Raw genomic sequence first — 18,674 nt, 5'->3', positions numbered from 1 at the left:
ATCAGCCAAGGTTTTTGGGTGAGTTCATTGTAAAACCTAACGCCACCCTATCATGTGATTTCCTGAGGTCAGATGGCCCAGGGTGTGAGTGGGCGTTAAGGCGTCTGGGAAGGATCTCAAAACTGGATTATAGATGGCAGATAGTTGGTGTCGTAAACCACCGCCTCTGTTCAAAGATGGTCGCTCACAGTGGACATAGATGGCTTGTGAACTTTGGCATCCTCAAAAGAGTGACCTTTGTCCTTTAGATGCAGATGGACTGCTGAGTCTTGTCCTGTGGAGGTGGCTCTTCTATGCTGTGCCATACATTTATGAAGTGGCTGTTGGGATTCCTTAATCTTAGATAAGTAAAAGCCATATCTGAACCATGGCTGAATGAAGGCACCTGTGAAGCCAGAAGAAAGTGTAGAGAGCTGAACGTAAACGGAAGAAGGATGAACTTCAGGTGTCAGCAAATATTACAGTATTACTGGAATTCACATCCTGAAATGACTGCAAATTACAGACCTATTTCCAAATTGAGTTTTATCTCAAAGATTCTTGAAAAGGTAGTTTACAAGCCATGAATATCCATTTTTAGAAGAATGTTGTATTTCGGAAGTTTTTCAATCTGGTTTTAAAGCTTTGCATAGTACAGAATCTGCCCTTTTAAGAGTTTTTAATAATTTTTTTTAGGAACTGCATCACATGACTGTGTTATGATCGTGCTTTTAGATTTAACAGCTGCCTTTGATACAGTGGATCATAAGATTTTAATTTGCAGTTTAGAGCAGGTGGTGGGTGTTAGGAGTACTGCACTGCAGTGGTTCAGATCCTAATTGGCAGACCAAACTTTCTCTGTGAAACTTGGTGAGCTTGTATCCTCTGCTGCTTCTTTTCAATGTGGGGTTCCACAGGGTTCAGTTTTAGGCCCGCTTCTTTTCTCCTTATATCTGATACCACCCGAGTATATTTTCAGGAAACTGGGAGTCATCGGCAAAACAGTAGAAAGAAATCCCATGATTTGTTTCCCACTTAAAAGATAAATGGTTTCTCAGTAGGCCCTCTGCTCAGATGTCTTGATGAAATAAGGGCCTGGGTGGCTTTGAACTTTTCACATTTTAATGAGCAGAAAACAGAAGTGATGGTTTTTGGTGGCACTTCTGAGACCACTACTATGGATCCTGGTTTGCTGGCACAGTTTGTTAAACCAATCACCACTAGCCTGGGAATTTAAATGGAGGCAGATGATGAAGTTGAAAACCAGGTCAGAGCTGTTGTAAAATCTGTCTTTTTTTCATTTGAGACAACTGGCAAAAATAAAGCCCATCTTATCAGAGCAGCTTTTTGAGACAGTAATCCATGTCTTTGTTACATCTAAGATAAGAGATGAGATAAGATGTACCTTTATTAGTCCCACATGTGGGAATTTTCTAGACTCCATTATTGTAACGCACTTTATAGTGGGGTTAGTGATGCATCTGTTAGGCGTCTGCAGGTTATGAAGCGCATCTTTTAACTGGAACAAAAAGGTCTGAGCACATTACCCCCATTTTAATTTCACTTGCTGGCTTCCTGTCACAAACTGGTAGTAGGAACTCAAGAGCAAAGTTTCTTTTAAACTTATGACACACACACACACATATTTACACAAGCACACACACACTGGTTTTGCTTACAGAAACAGTCAGACAGGTTTGTGCATGTTGATCTGGAAGATAAGTTCTCAAATGCCGCAGGTTATTCTCACATAGTTAAAGCCAAAAGAGAGAATTGTTTTTTGTTTTAGGACCAAGTGTATGTTTGCACCAGACTTTTACCATAAGAAGTATGTAAATGAGAAAAAAGTGAACTGTAGTCCTCTCATTTCTTTTAAAACAATGACGGGACTCAAACACAAACACACTGAAACTGAAGTCCAGCTGTAATCCAGGCCAGAGTTCTGAACAGTAAGACAGTCAGTGGGTAAAATATCACAGGCAAGGGGGAGAGATGACAGACAAAATATAAAAACAGCAAAGGTAAACACACACACACACGGCATTATTATAGACAGGAGAAACGTCTTGGAAATAGTCTTTGAGCATGTAGAATCCACATCTGTCACTGGTGGGCAGATAAACTGAATCCGTTGATACAGCCATCCTTGGATGTGCATCTGAGGCAAATGATCAGACGGAGCAGGTGGTGGTCAACCTCCCGAGCAAACCACACCTCATCCAAAGTTTGGGCATGGAGGTGGTCACCACGTACAAGCTGCTGGGTCTTCACCTTAACGATAACCTGGACTGCTCAGAAAACACTCAAACTCGGCACCAGGACCAAAGTCGACTGTGCTGACAGGCTGAAGTCTGCAGGACATTACTGAGGATGTCTGCAATCTTTTATCCAGAGCTCTGCTGTGGAGGCGGCAGCAGAGAGAGGGGCAGGTAACGGCTAAATAGCCTGGTGAAGAAGGCCAGCTCTGTCCTGGACAGTCCCCTAGACCCCATAAAGGAGGTGGGTGGGCTATTATGCACAACATCTCTCATCCCTGCATGAGACTGTGGATGGAGACTGTGGATGGAGACAGTGGATGGAGACTGTGGATGGAGACTGTGGACGGAGACTGTGGACGGAGACTGTGGACGGAGCGCTATCACAGGTCCTTCATCCCGACAGAAGCCAGGCTGTAACATTATAAACAGGATGAACACTGTTTAGAAATATGTGTGTATAACTATCACTGCCTGCACTTTATGTGCACATAAAACATCTTGTGTTATTTTTCTGCATATAGTTGCACAGAATCTTTTTATTGTTTATTTTTTCTATTTTTATGTGGGATCAATAAGGTCTTTGTCTATGTCTGTCTCCTCAGTTTCCCAGTGTGCCTCAGGTGTGGAGGTACTAGAGGGGGCGGAGTTTGTTCTCCTGCCCTGTGAGTTTCCCACTTTTGAAGAAAAAGAATCCACAGCTGTGTGGAGTCGCTATGACCTCAATCCCTCCACAGTGCACCTGCGTCGACGAGAAGGCGATGACCTCCAGAACCAAAATCAGAATCAGAATCAAAATCAGAAAGGGTTTTATTGCCAAATGTTGAGCAGGTTTACAACATTAGGAAATTGCTGCGGTGCTTCAGTGCAAACATAGTGTTATAAATTACGTTTAAATAGACATGAAAATAAAAATAAGAGTAAGAATTAAAAGTGCTAAGTAGATAGATATAATAATAATAATGGATTGGATTTATATAGCGCTTTTCAAGGCACCCAAAGCGCTTTACAATACCACTATTCATTCACTCTCACATTCACACACTGGTGGAGGCAATCTACGGTTGTAGCCACAGCTGCCCTGGGGCAGACTGACAGAAGCGAGGCTGCCATATCGCGCCATCGGCTCCTCTGGCCAACACCAGTAGGCGGTAGGGTAAAGTGTCTTGCCCAAGGACACAACGACCAGGACAGAGAGCCCGGGGATCGAACCGGCGACCTTCCGGTTACAGATACGCTTCCCAACCCCCTGAGCCACGGTCGCCCCACAATCATGTATATATATCATATATACATGATATATACATGAGTGCAGGTGGTGATCAGTGCCAAACATGGAATGATGCAGTGAACACAGCGTAGGGTCATGTGTTAGTGGTGGGAACAGTCATACGGTTATTGTTCATGTGTCCAACAGCAGAGGGGAAGAAACTGTTCTTATGGCGAGAGGTTCTGGTGCGAATGGACCGGAGCCTCCTGCCTGAGGGGAGCAGGTCAAACAGACTGTGTCCAGGGTGAGAAGGGTCAGCTGTGATCTGAGCTGCACGCCCCAGTGTCCTGGAGGTGTACAGGTCCTGCAGAGATGGGAGTCTGCAGCCAATCACCTTCTCAGCAGAGCGCACAACACGCTGCAGTCTCTGTTTGTCCCTGATAGTGGCTCCAGCGTACCACACGGTGATGGAGGAGGTGAGGATGGACTCAATGATTGCAGTGTAGAACTGCATCATCGTCCGTGTTGGCAGGTTGAATTTCTTCAGCTGCCTCAGAAAGTACATCCTCTGCTGGGCTTTCTTAATGACGGAGGTGATGGTGGGCTCCCACTTCAGGTCCTGGGTGATGGTGGTACCCAGGAAGCGGAATGAGTCCACAGAGGTGATGGGGGTGTCAGTCAGGATGATGGGGGGGAGTGGGGCTGTGTGCTTCCTGAAGTCCACAATAATCTCCACTGTCTTCTGGGCATTCAGCACCAGGTTGTTGTGGCTGCACCAGGACACCAGACGTTCAACCTCCCTCCTGTAGGCAGACTCATCCCCGTCCGAGATGAGTCCAATAACAGTGGTGTCATCTGCAAACTTGATTAGCTTGACAGACTGGTGGGTGGAGGTGCAGCAGTTGGTGTACAGGGAGAAGAGCAGAGGAGAAAGAACACAGCCCTGAGGGGAGCCGGTGCTGATGGTCCGGGAGTCCGAGACATTCTTTCCCAGCCTCACATGCTGCTTCCTGTCCGTCAGGAAGTCAGTGATCCACCGGCAGATGGGATCAGGCACATTCATCTGGGAAAGCTTGCCTTGGAGATGGTCTGGAAGGATGGTGTTAAAGGCAGAGCTGAAGTCCACAAACAGGATCCTGGCGTAGGTTCCTGGGGAGTCCAGATGCTGCAGGATGAAGTGTAGGGCCATGTTGATGGCGTCATCTACAGACCTGTTGGCTCTATATGCAAACTGCAGGGGGTCCAGGAGGCCGTGAGGGTCTTGAGATAGGAGAGAACCAGGCGCTCAAATGATTTCATGACCACAGATGTCAGAGCCACGGGTCTGTAGTCATTTAGTCCAGTGATCCTAGGTTTCTTGGGGACAGGGATTATGGTAGAGGACTTGAAGCAGGCAGGCACATGACATGCCTGCAGTGAGGAGTTGAAGATGCCAGAAAACACTGGGGCCAGCTCGTTTGCACAGTGTCTGAGGGTGGCAGGAGACACGCCGTCTGGGCCGGGAGCTTTCCGAGCATTCAGATTCTTAAACTGCTTCCTCACATCTGCTTCATGAATATGAAGAGTTGTGGTGGGAGGAGGTGGTGTGAAATCCTCTTTTGTGTGGGGTGAGGAGGGGGGTGTTGTAGGTGAAGTGTTTGAATGTGGTGATGGCTCTATGGAGGGGGGAGAGGTGGGGGAATGAGTGTCCAAAGTGCCTCTATTGTTGGGGCCGTTGGAGGTGTGAAGGCTGCCTGATGACTCGTCAAAACGGCAATAGAAGTCGTTAAGGGTGTTGGCCAAGAGCAAGTCATCAGTGGAGTGGGGGGTTTTAGGCTTGTAGTTGGTGATATTCCTAAAACCTTTCCACACAGAGGCCGAGTCATTCTCTGAGATCTGCTGCTGCATCTTCTCAGAGTGCTGGTGTTTTGCAATATAAATGAGCAGTTCAGCAGCCGAACATCCATGAATCCCGACGCTCTGGAAACCGGAGACCTCAGTCTCACTCTGAAAAAGCTTCAGCTGTCTGACAGCGGCAGCTACACCTGCACCATCCGTAAGTTTGGAGTAGAACTGGGTCAGTCAAGAGTGGAACTGCAGGTTCAGCGGGTCAAAGGTGGAGGTCAGTGCAAAGAGATTCAAAATCACATGTAGTGTCACAGAGTGTTAATCATTTTATGTTAACATCATGTAATGTTCATGTTTTCATTGTGCTATAAGTTCCCATCAGTGTCCCAGTGGCTCTGGGTGTCCTGGCTGTAGTTGCAGCTGTCATCGTGGGTGTTGGAGTTCACTTCAGAGGCTATTTTAAGGAAGGTATGTTGTGTGTGTGATGTGTTTGCATTGTGAATAATCTGAATCATCCCTAAACCTCAGATTTGTTTTACTTGACTTGTAGTGTTTTTTCTTCTTCTTAATCTATTAGTTATGTTAATAGGTTGTTTTAATTGTCTCCTTTCTTTCAATAAAACACAAACCAGTGTTTCCCCATGTTTCATGTTCTTAAGGAATCCTCCAGCGCATTTTGCAGAACAGGCTCCCCTCACACACTTTACATGTCAAACATGGGGGCTTTGACAGACTGCGCGCACAAATCATTATTTGTTTTTCTTACTTCACAGTCCCACAGGTGGATGTGGATTCGGGGGTGGAGTCTGTTCAGCTGCCCTTTATAACCACAGGTCACGGACATGAAGATGTAACTGTAGAGTGGACTGACAGCTCCAACAGGATAGTGCACGTGTTTAAAAACGGTTCTGACCACCTTGAAAAACAGCACTGGTTTTACAGAAATCGAACAATGATGAGGAAAAACCTGCGGATAGCTGTGGACCTCAGCCTGACTCTGAAATACCCGACAAACAGAGACGCACTCACCTACACCTGCACCGTCTACAGGGGGGAAACATCCTAAAGAAGAAACAAGTGAAGCTCTACGTCAGAGGTGAGTGCTGTAGACAGAAGATGAAGATGTGAGTCATGAATTAAAGAGCTTGGTGACCACACTGATAATCTGTCCCTGAGGTGAACAGGACTTGATGAGTGAGCTACAGTAAGATCTATTAAGTTAGGTTTTTCAGCTCAAACTGAAGATGTGACACAAGTCCGAGAAATTGAGGAGTTTCAGAGAAATTTATGAAATGATTTAGAATGAAAATATTATAATGATAATGTTTTTGAGTCAATGTCAGCCTGAAAGCACCAGGATTTTGAGGATCAGATGTTTTCTTAAGGAAACTCACACGAGCTTCTTCTATTTCTTCTATTCCACATTAAACAACCTCATTAAAATGCTGCACGCTTTGTCTGGGCCTGCATAGCCCAGAATAATAGCTTATTTAACAAAAGTTCATAATAATCTACATGTAGAGAGAAAATTCAAAGGAAATATTAAGTAGGCAAGCTCACATGATGGTCTATTAACGTTTCCAGTTTGGGTGTAGGAAGTGAAGATAAAGACAGATGATAAATTTCTTCCCATAATTGATTTAGGACACCAAAGATAACACAGTGTCTGCACAGAGGAGCAACAGGACAAATCCCAGGCTGCAGCCAGTCAAACATGTTTTCAGTGCAGATGTTTCACTTCATCCAAACAAAATGTTCTCAGTGCTGATGATGCTGTGTTCAGCTCATTGTGGTATTTTTTCTCCTTTCAGTCCCCCTGGTGGAGGTGGAGCAGGGGGTCGAGTCTGTGCAGCTGCCCTGCAAAACCAAACTTCACCTGCTTAAAGACAGTAAAGTGGAGTGGACCTGCATTTACATCCGGACCACAAAGGTCCACGTGAATGAGAACGGCTCTGACCAGCCTGAAGAACAAGACCACTTTTACAGAGACCGAACGAAGATGAATGAAGACCTGCTGAAAACTGGAGACCTCAGTCTGACCCTGAGATACCCCACAGACAGAGACAACGAAGTCTACACCTGCACCGCCTACAGCAGCGAGGGAAACATCCTGCTGAAGAGAGAAGTGAGGCTTCGAGTCAAAGGTCAGAAATGAATTTAAGTCAGTTATTTATACAGCACCAAATCACAACAACAACTGCGTCAAGGCACTTTATATTATAAGGTAGTTCCTTCAATAATACAGAGAAAACAGAGAAAAACCCAACAATCATATGAGCCCACTATGGGTAAGTGCTTTGGTGATAGTGGGAGGAAAAACTCAGTTTTAACAGGAAGAAACCTCCGTCAGAACCAGGACTGGGGCGGCCATTTCTGACCCATTCCAACAAAACGATGGCTGATAAACACACGTGCTGTGGTAGAGAGGCAGAGGTTATTAATGACTAATTATTACATTCAGAGAGGTGTATTAACACATCATCACAACCACAATCAACACAATCATCATCTCGGCTCCTCTGACGACCTGTTTGCTGTTGCATGCTGCTGAAAGGCAGTGGGGAGAGGGGACACTCGGCATTTATCACGTATAATGTGTTTCCTGGATACACTGCTGCTTTTACAGCATTCAGAGATCGATGGCTCCGTGTCAGAGCTGGCTATGAACTTCAGACGGATCAGACTTTAACTTAACAAAAAGTTATCAGTAGTTCTTTTCATCTTTCCTTATTACCCACACCTACATCCACTCTGTCAGGCCCAGGCTGCTCACTAGGGCTGGGTATCATCACTGATTTCTATAATCCCTTTGATTCCGATTCACGAGGTCCCGATTTGATTCAATTTAGCCTCAGACAGTCAGAAATATTATAATTCTGATCATTTATCAGTACTGATACATGTGAGACTTCATCATAATTGTGAGCATCACAGCAGATGTCTTTGTGTGAAAGTAACTGAGGATAAAACTCAGAAAAACATGAAGGAGATTTTCCTGGTCTGGCGTTTTATAGCAGATAACCATAAAAATATTCTACAGTAGATCAAAAACTGTAGAAAACCATGAATCGACATATGAACATTACCTGATGCTGCTGAAGTAAAGCAGAGCAAAGTTGCAGAGGTTCTTTTTAAAAGTGGAATTAATGATGACATTTATCAAATGTGAGTTGTAGTTTGGATCTTGTCTGTGAAGCTTCTCAGTGATCCAGGTCATCGTAGTCTAAGGAGTGTGGAAAGGAAAACCGTCTGGACTTCTTTAAGTTGCTTGAAGACGTTTCACCTCTCATCCGAGAAGCTTCTTCAGTTCTAGGACCTAATTGGTCACACTCTAGGGACTCCCCGGCAGCCTACACCTATTGCAGCATAACTAAGGGAGGATTCAGGGTCACCCGGTCCAGCCCTAACTATGTGCTTTAGCAAAAAGGAAAGTTTGAAGCCTAATCTTAAAAGTAGAGATAGTGTCTGTCTCCTGAATCCAAACTGGAAGCTGGTTCCACAGAAGAGGGGCCTGAAAACTGAAGACTCTCCCTCCCATTCTACTTTTAAATACTCTAGGAACAACAAGTAGGCCTGCAGAGCGAGAGCGAAGTGCTCTAATAGGGTGATATGGTACTACAAGGTCATTAAGATAAGATGGGGCCTGATCATTTAAGACCTTGTATGATTAGCATCCCACAGTGAAGTGCTCTGGGTAAACTGGTGTAAGATCCAATAAAGTCATTACTTTCATCTTGTCATTATATGCTCCACTTTCTTGTAACTAGTTACCAAAATAGATTGTACTGATACAATACAATAGATACTTTATACACAAAATGAGTTGAGATCAGGAGTATCTGTACTTCATTGATTTGATTGATCACAATCTGTGTGTTACATGAACACACAGATTGTAGTTTTGGGTAAGTTTAAGGGTCCAAATATGTGTTTCATTCAATGACATACAGATGAATTTACACTTTTTATGTAATCTTTCTTTTTTGGATTTTTTGTTAATAAATGGTAAATGGCCTGTATTTATATAGCGCTTTACTCAGTCCCTAAGGACCCGCTTTACATTACACTCAGTCATCCACCCATTCACACACACAGTCACACACTGGTGATGGCAGCTACAGTGTAGCCACAGCCACCCTGGGGCGCACCGACAGAGGCGAGGTGATAATTTGTCTCCCTTTATTAAAATCAAACTACCATAAAAAATTAGAGACTCGTTCTTTCTTTGTGAGCAGTCCCACTCAAATCCTACTAAAGTGGACTGAAGGCAACAATTCAAAAGAAATGAAGAACAACCAATAAAATACATTATTGAATTATTATTGTACTTGGCTTGCTCTCAGCGAAGGCGGTCGCACTTTTTCTCCTCTTTTCTCCCTCTTTTCTCCCTTTTCTCCTCACTCCCTTATCTTCCCAGGGAAGATAAGGGAGTGAGGAGAGGGGACACTCGGGCGACATGACAACCCAATCCTGTGGGTTGTCATGTCTTGTGCTGTGGACATTTATGTGCTTTTTGTGCAGAGGAGTTTTTTTGTCTCCTGTTCTCGTGCTGTCCTACCATGGAAGCACAGCATGAGTAGAGGTCTCTTTTTTTCCTCTTGTACTTTCCCATTGTAGTGTATATTTCAGTGTTTTTCTGTAATGCTACCGATCTCTGACTTGTATCCTCATGTGATGTCTGTGTTGTGTGTGTAAGGTCGAGGGGGGGGTCCCATTTCACTGCAGGGCAACCTGCATGTGGCGAATAAAGCTTTGATTGATTGATTAATCCTGAATTAAATGAGTGTAGTATATTTCATCTTTAGGAAATCAACACAAGCAAAGACAAATATCATAGTTTGAGCTTAAAATTGAATATTAAAGTTCTCTTTGGAATCATTGAATAAAACTGCTGCTGTGTCATGTTGTGTTCGTTGTCCTCTCAGTCTGTCAGGTGGAGGTGGAGGAGGGGGCGGAGTCTGTCCAGCTGCCCTTCACAACCACAGAAAACCTGCCTGGAGATGCTGAAGTGGAGTGGTGGCGCTATGAACCTGAACCACCGATGACTGTTCACAAATATCACGCCGGCTCTGACCAGCCTGACGCACGAGACCAGTTTTACAGAGAGCGAAACGAAATGAGAGACGACTCACTGAAAACTGGAGACCTCAGTCTGACCCTGAAACTCCCCACAGACAGAGACACTGGAAAGTACATCTGCAGAGTTGAGGGGAAAGGGATCAAGAGAAAGAAAACAGTTCTGCTGAGAGTGATGAGTCAGTGCAAATACCTATGAAATATTTCTTACAGTGTATTTGTTTATAAAATGACAACAACAATAATTAAATGTAAATATCAGACTGCAGCATCTATAAAGAAGCTTAATAAGGTGTTTTCTAGATTCACTGCTGTCTGTACAGCTCATGTTGTGTTTGTTGTCCTCTCAGACTGTGTGGTGGAGGTGGAGGAGGGGGTGAAGTCTGTCCAGCTGCCCTTCAAAACCACACAAAACCTGCCTGGAGATGCTACAGTGGTGTGGAAACGCATTGACCCTGTACCATCAGTGTTGGTTCACATGTATGAGAACGGCTCTGACCAGCCTCACAAACAGCACCAGGATTACAGAGACCGAACGAAGATGAATGAAGACCTGCTGAAAACTGGAGACCTCAGTCTGACCCTGAAACTCCCCACAGACAGAGACAGTGGAGAATACATCTGTAATGTCTGCAGCAAAGAAAGAAGCATTTCAAGAGAGACCACAGTGCTACTAAAGGTCAAAGGTCAGTATGAAAATATAAGTTTGTCTCTTGTTGTCTGTCCCTGGCTGACTGTCTTGTCTCTGCAGGGAGAGTTCAGGTCCAGGATCAAACAGGGGACATCAGGAACAGAAGCAGCTCCATTGATCCGACTCCTCTGATGGCTGATCAATCAGTTTGATCTGTGCTTAGTTTAGGATCAGCTTTTAGTTCAAGTTAAAATCAAAGTCCCTTTCTCATGACTACACTTTAAGAAAGGGACTGGAGCACACCAGCCTGCGTGGCAGAGTTCCAAGACTTTTGGGGAAAAAAACCCTGGACTGATGAGTGTGTGTCATTACACACTGCATTTCAGAAAAGGAAGCTCATACCAACAGTAAAATATGGTGGTGATAGTCTGATAGTCTGAGGCTGTTTTCCTGCCTCGGGACCTGCAAGACTTGCCTCCCTAAATGGAACCATGAATTCGGCCCTCTTAAAGAAACAATTCTTTAGGAGACTATCTGGCCATCCGTTCTCATCTGACCTGAAGCGCACTTGGTTTCTGCAGCCGGATAATTATGCAAAACACCCAAATAAGTCAAAGTTCTTACCTGAATCTGATTTATATGCTGTGACATGACCTTAAAAAGGTGGTTCATGCTTGAAAACCCAGCAATGTGGCTAAATTACAACAATTCTGCAACAGTGAGTGGGCTGAAAATCCTCCACAGTGCTGTTAAAGATTTATTGCAGGTTGTTACAAATGCTTGGTTGCAGTTATTTATTAAATTCAGGGGCAATAGCTTTTTCTGACATGTTCATCTAGGTTTGGGTTTTTCCCCTTAATAATAAACACATTTATTTAGAAACTGCATTTTGTGTTTACTTCTGTTCTTTGGATAATATTGTAATTCAATTAATGTTTTATCACTCACCTTTGAAAGTTCAGGTCAGGGGTTAACGTGTGATAATGAGAAATAACAGAGAAAAACAAAAGGAAGGTGCAATGAGACATAGGAAATCATGATTCATGGCAAATGAAATTTATCAATAATTGAAAGCCATCCTGACAGTTATTACAAATTAATATTAGTAGGTTCAGTCCCAACTGATGACCTATAAAGATCTGTGTCATTACCAAAGTGTCACAAAAGAAACATCTCATGATGGGTAAACCAGTGAGCCGTCTCAAAACCTTCACAACCGTATTGTTGCAAAACATACTGAAGGTATTGGTTCTAAACTACTGGAGGTTCTAGTGAGCACTGTTGGGTTCTTAATGCAGAGGTGGAAAGAACATCATTTCACCATATATAATAATGATCAGAAGAGTCGTTGAAGAGCCAAGGTGCTACAGAAAAACCTGGAATCAGCAGGTACAATTGTTTCAAGAAGGCATGGCATGTAGGTCACCATCCATGGTGCCATTGCTGAAGAAAAAGCATGATGAAGAGCATTTAAAGTTTGCTGAACATTTAGAGAAGCCAGTGAAATATGGTCTGGTCAGATGATCATATGATTGTTCGGTTTTTCTCTGTAGGGTCTACCTTACAATATAAAGGTAACTGTTATTGTGATTGGTCGCTATATGAATAAAATTGACTGGAAATGAAAAGATGACATTTAGTCCTTGCCAAGCTCAATACAGGAAGGCTACATAGATAAAGGTCAGTAAAAATAGTGTTCAAGCTTGTGGTTTATTTTCCGGCTCTACATAAGAAACGCTTCAACCACGAGTGATGGCAGTTCACTGATCATCATTTATACATGTAAACTGGTTGTTTGTGTAAACGAACTGCTGCTACTGCTCTAATCCAGCTGAGCACTCAAGACTCAGCTATTCACACACTGCTTTCTAAGCACCCTTATCAAACACTCACGTTTGGATGGAGGCGTCAGAAGAAATTTGGGGTTCAGTATCTTGCCTAAGAATACTTCAGCATGCAGACAAGAAGACACATTTAGAAGACAACCCACTGCATCACATGAGCCTCAGTCAGTGTTCACAGTGCACAGAGAGATCCTGCTGGTTTGCTGTTTATGCATTACTAATGTAGATTTATTTTTGACATGCGTGTTTAAGGTTCGGTGCCCAAACTGACAGTGACTGATGGCAACATTTAGACTGAAAACCAAACAATGAAACTCTGAGAGACACAGGACGATTATCGACTCTGTCCACACAGTGGAAAATTTGTTCTTAATAGAGGAAACATCGTCTACATAACAGACCCAATCAGCAGGAGCGATGCTAAACACAGCAGCTGTGGTTTCCTGTTTGATGAAAACAGGTCGTCTGCCTTCATGTTCAGTCGTCATGTTACAGATACTAACTGAACTGAACCTTCAGCAGGTTTTGGACGTTTATGAGACAAATTTAAATCACAAACTTTCATCACTTTAATCCTGCAGGTTTGAAACTGTTTTCTATTATTAGAAAGATTCTTTGTGTATTTCAGGTAAAGTGTGATGCTCATATGTAAATAACATCTTGTTTTGTTTCCTGTCCAACTGGCCAGCCTTGAGATGAAACCAGTCATTTTTAACCAGGACATGTCCTTTAATGCACATATTAAACAAATATGTAGGACTGCTTTCTTCCATTTGAGCAACATCTCTAAAATTAGAAATATCCTGTCTCAGAGTGATGCTGAAAAAACAAGTTCATGCATTTATTACTTCTAGGCTCAAAATCGTTTTCTGTGCCTGTCATGAACAGCTGTGTGGCAGGCAGAGGCAAGACCCAAATGCAGGACTTGGAAACAAAGGGGTCGGCTAAAAGAGGCAGCGTTATTAATGTTAGAAGATACTCAGAAAGAAACATAAAAATACAAGAAAAACAAAGAAAGAAAATTAGAGAATATAAACAGGAAACTACGAAGGAAACATAGAACTCACAGAAGAACACAGCAAAACAGGCACGAGGGAGACTGAGGACCTAAACACAGGGATGGGATTACAAACACAATGAGACAGAACACAGAGAAAACAGACAAACGCAGGTACGTGAGCGGGGAGACTGAAAGAATAACAAAACACAGAGAAGAGGCTGGCACAGACTGGACACGAAGGAAATAAACATGAACAACAAGAAATAGAGAATAAGTAATATAAATAATGACGACTCTGACAAATAAGGGAACCTGAGCACAAGAGACACCAATATAGAACCAGAACAAAGGTCACTGAAACAAGGAAACAAATAAACACATAGTCCATAACAAACACAAAAACTAGCTCAAAGACTGAGGACCATCACAGGACACTGTGTCAAACATGAGTGTTCATAAGTTCAGAGTATTGATCAGTTTGAAATGATGGAAGCAGCTCCTGAAAGTGACGACTCTTCACCTCGCAGTAGACCTTTGTCAGAGTTCAAGCTGCACAGACTCAAACCAGCAGCAGGTTGATTTCTTTAGTTCCCCGTCAATCCTGGTTCCTCAGGAGGAACTTGCTCCCACAATGACATCACTGTGTGAATGAATGGGAGTGAATGAAGAAAGGAGGAAGCTGATGACTGCCTGTAAATGTTCCCACGGTGACTGACAGAGTGAGACTGTCCACAGGAAGTCTGCAGGTCTGTCCTCAGCTTCCTGTTTACACTTCTTCTGTGGTGTCTGTGGTTCCTTTAGCTTCTGTAAAAATGGGACAGTTGAGTGTGCAGTCATGGTGCAGGTCACGAGAAGGGTGAGGCATTTATTGTCCTACCAACTTTAAAACCTAATTAAAATGTATATGTATGTAACAAATATATGAAATTTTAAACCTAATTTTTAAACTGAAGCTTAAAGAGAAAAAAGTTAATGATGGATTGCATTTATATAACACTTTTCTAGGCACCCAAAGTACAGTTCCACAGTCACTCTCACACACTGGTGGAGGCAGCTACAGTTGTAGCCACAGCTGCCCGGGGACAGACTGACAGAAGCAAGGCTGCCATATCGCACCATCGGCCCCTCTGGCCATCACCAGTAGGCGGTAGGGGAAGTGTCTTGCCATAGGACACAACCACCAGGACAGAGAGAGAGCAGGAGGGATCAAACCGGCGACCTTCCAGTTACAGAGGAGCTTCCCAATCCACTGAACCACAGTCGCCCCGATAGTTCAGCATGTAATAACACTGGGACATGAGTCATATAGGTGCAGCCTCCCTACCTGTGTTCTCAGGGGTCTGAGTGATGATGTCAGCATTGGTCATGTGTGTTTTTGGGATGACATCATCAAGACAAGAACATGCCAATGAGTGACTGAATATCCGGGTTTTATTTACAACTCACTGAACTTGGATTTCCCATCAACCCTGTTTGCCTGCTGAACTGAATTCAAATATATATTGTTTTCATTTAATAATAATCCTGCAGAGAAATCTTAATTCTTATGAAGACGTTGTGAGGGGCTTCATGAATCTCTCTCTGAAAAAGAACTCATTTTGTTTCACTTTAAACACTAGTCACACAAAGAGATGAAGACAAGAAACAAAGTTAAGAACATCTTTTGCTGTGTGGTAACTTTACATCTTCCTTTGTTCAGTCCTGCATCTCAGCACCGGTATCTGCTGACATGCACTCTCTCTACTCTCAGACACTGTTTATCTCTACAGAGTCCACAACATTCAAATAGCTGCTAGACTGATCTTAAACACATAAAACACTTCATGGTTTATGTGTTTTACCTTTGATCATTTCCCACTGATCTCAACAAAGAAGCTCCGTCACAGAGAGCTTCTCTCAGCAGTTAACCACACCAGCAGCACCTGTTTTGATGTGGGTGAATGAACGCTCGACTCCGGGAAATATGAACTACTGACTCAGGTGACTTCACTATTTATGTGCTTTTACATCTGATTACTGCTACTACTGTGTATAACCCTCAGATTTACATGGCAATAAAAGAAATAATGTGGTCACTGAACTAGCTTCTCCTGCTAGTCCCAAAAACGTGACTCAAAGTGAGAGCTGACTGGGCTTTTTCAGCTGTAGCCTAAACTGTGGAAGCATCACCCTGCCCTTGTTAGTTCAGCCCACTCGCTGCCTGTCTTTAAATAATGTCTTAAAATGTGTTTTTGCTCCTCAGATTAGAGTCAGAACGCGAGCAGTACATTCTCACCTTGTACTGGTTGTTATTTTCCTAATTTTGCTGGTTTGCTGGTTTGTACAGTATTTTTATTAAACTGTCCAACGTGTGCTTCTCCGATTTATTTTTGAAAAGATACATCTGGATTAAAAACAAACCAAATCCGCTCAGATTATTTTTAATCTTCAGTTCAGGCCGACAGCTCCTGTTACACTGTGTCATACACACAAACCTGAATTGACTCCCATCAAACACCGATCATATCTGTTTAAGCTGCAGGATTTCCTGTCTCAGTGCCACGTCTCTCTCTGCTGACTCATGTTATAAACACTGAACTGACCAATGAAACCACAGTACAGCTTTAATTATGAAACCAGTGACAGGTTTTACTGAGGAAACAGGAACCTAAAGAGTGAACTGCACCTGCTGTCAATCCCACTTTCAAAACACTAGTTTGATAAATGTGAGAGGAAGATTCTCATTGTTTCATTGAGCACATTTTACAAGCCCGATGAAAACTACTTTTGGGTTTATCTCTCATTGATGTCCCTCGCTAGAACACAGGTGAATGTGTACCTGCAGTGTTTGTCCTCAGACTGGAGTAAAGTACTTCAGGTTCGCTGGCTGGAGTCTTATTGGTCCAGGCTCTACTGGTGACCTCAGCATAGGTGACATCATTTACTGGAGCTGACTGGTATCTCCCTGCAAAGATGAAGTGATCTGAAAGAATACTAGTATTTGTGTCTGTGGAGTTTTAGTCTGAATCTACTTTCTAAGTGTTCTAAAAATAGAAACACTGATGGAGGCTGTCTTGATGTGTCCAACATGATGACTTTGGATGAAAATTTGAGACAGACGCCATACCTGTGCGTTTCTTCCACAGAAGATGAAGTACAAACAGAACCAGAACCAATAGCACCAGGGAACCTATAGCAGCTACAATTGGGAATATGAGGGAGGAGGGGGGAGAGGGAGAAGGGGGAGGAGAAAGAAGGGTAGAAGAAGAGGAGATATGAGTGTTTGTGAGTGACGTTATGGTTGTTGTTGCTTCTTTTGTTGTTGTAAACAAGGCTGTGGTTGAAGGACCTGCAGGAGAGATGAGGAAGCTGGTTCAGTCAGTTTATCATCAGCTCAGCAGATTGGCTTTAAACAGGAAGTGATGTCAGTGTTCTGACCTCTGACCCTCAGAAAGCTCTGAGGAGATGATCCAAACTCATCAGTAGAACACCAGTAGAGACCTTCATCAGACTGCTGCACGTTAATGGTGATGTTTTTCTCTGATTTAGGTCTAACAAGACGTCCATTACAGTAGAAATAAGCTGCAGCTGTGCCACCAGTTTTCTTCTTACAGCGTAGTGTGACATCACTTCCTGTCCTCACAGGAAGTGCAGGGATCTCCAGGATCACATGTTTATCTAAAGAAAAGACCCACAGAGTGATGTAGAGGTGGTATAACAGTCTGCTGTTAGTCTGATGAAATGAATGACTTCATTACCTGATACAGTGATGTTGACTTCTTCACTCTTCTCTCCAGCTTCACCTTCACACCAGTAAACTCCACTGATTGGCTTGAACTCATCAAACAAACAGGATGAACCATTGAACCTCCCGAAGCCCCGCCCCCCTGCTCCACATGACTCAGTCCCACTTCCTGTGTCCCTCTTCACCGTCCATCCATCAGAGCCCAGCTGACCGTCACATGTCAGAGACACTGAGGCTGCTGTGAAGAACTGCTGAAGGTTTGGACTGACGCTCAGAGAGACTGGAGGACAGACGGACAGTTTCTATCAGTGTTTACACTCAGTGTTTGTTCTGGACCATGGTGCACTTCATCTACTCACCTGCACAAACAGTCAGTGCAGACAGCAGCAGCACACACACACCTGAAACAGGAGGTCAGAGGTCACTGAAGGTCAGAGGATATTAAAGGTCAGAGGTCACTGAAAGAGAGTGGACATTATGACCAGAAGGCAGTAATAGGCCTGGGAGAGCATCTTCTATGTTACCATGTTCACCCTTCACCCTGCTATGATGGCACTTGTTTAGCCATTTGTCACATAGACTCTGGATGTTATATTTCAAAGCTGCACACTGGTTATCTGTGTAGGTCACAGTTAGGTGTTGTGAGAAAGTTGGTGACACCCAGTTGGTGGGGAGGTCCTGGTGGTGAAGTCTTCTGTTCTCCTGTGTCAAGGGTGCAGACAACAGCTGGTGAAACACCTTCTCTTTTAACGTCTATTCAACTAAATGCTGTGCTATTCATCTTTAGTGACTGTGTACCTGCCCCCCCCCCCCCCCCCTCTCTCTCTCTCTAGTGCTCATAAGAATAAAAATGAATAAAAAGTTGTTGATTACTTCTACTCATGTGACAAAGTGCAGGAAGACCACGGGAAGGCGAGACGAACTTTGGAGCAGACACAAGACACTTTGTCGAGAGACACTTCTGCATCAATGACGGGCTGATTTCAGTTCCCACAGAGGCTGCAGCCATCGATCGGCTTAAGCACACATGTGCAGCCGAGTCCAACCTCAAACTCCACAAAATTGCCTCAAATAGTTTCTTAGTTATGCAAGCCTACACCCGGTGTGGAGTTCTCTCCGTATGTAATA

The 18,674-nt window shown here is 43.6% G+C and overlaps 1 protein-coding gene and 1 pseudogene across 1 annotated transcript; one reads left to right on the top strand and one right to left on the bottom strand.

Moving 5' to 3' along the window:
- The first annotated feature begins 5,680 nt into the window (after positions 1 to 5,680).
- LOC146578176 (uncharacterized) lies at positions 5,681 to 11,989 on the top strand (annotated as a pseudogene).
- LOC146578175 (uncharacterized) lies at positions 11,979 to 18,555 on the bottom strand. Its single transcript, XM_085267763.1, has 8 exons — positions 18,541 to 18,555; positions 18,071 to 18,248; positions 17,906 to 17,947; positions 17,560 to 17,826; positions 17,240 to 17,479; positions 16,929 to 17,150; positions 16,641 to 16,766; positions 11,979 to 14,626 (listed from the first exon to the last, which is right to left on the bottom strand). Exons 1-8 carry the CDS (start codon positions 18,553 to 18,555, stop codon positions 14,589 to 14,591), a joined length of 1,128 nt encoding a protein of 375 aa, XP_085123889.1. The 3' UTR covers positions 11,979 to 14,588.
- Positions 18,556 to 18,674: the final 119 nt, after the last annotated feature.

Source organism: Mchenga conophoros, linkage group LG3, assembly GCF_057382185.1.
Source record: "Mchenga conophoros isolate Kocher_MC1m ecotype Shallow Benthic linkage group LG3, M_conophoros_male_GT1.1, whole genome shotgun sequence".
Lineage (NCBI taxonomy): Eukaryota > Metazoa > Chordata > Actinopteri > Cichliformes > Cichlidae > Mchenga > Mchenga conophoros.
The sequence above is the reverse complement of the archived record's forward strand: the minus strand, read 5'-3'. Positions and strand labels throughout refer to the sequence as shown.

Bases quoted from the DNA above. Each gene is read 5' to 3' on its own strand.
- LOC146578175 (XM_085267763.1), bottom strand. The intron at 17,151-17,239 runs GTCAGAACACTG...TCTCTCCTGCAG, and splicing joins GAGCTTTCTGAGGGTCAGAG to GTCCTTCAACCACAGCCTTG. The intron at 16,767-16,928 runs GTATGGCGTCTG...TCATCTTTGCAG, and splicing joins TCTGTGGAAGAAACGCACAG to GGAGATACCAGTCAGCTCCA.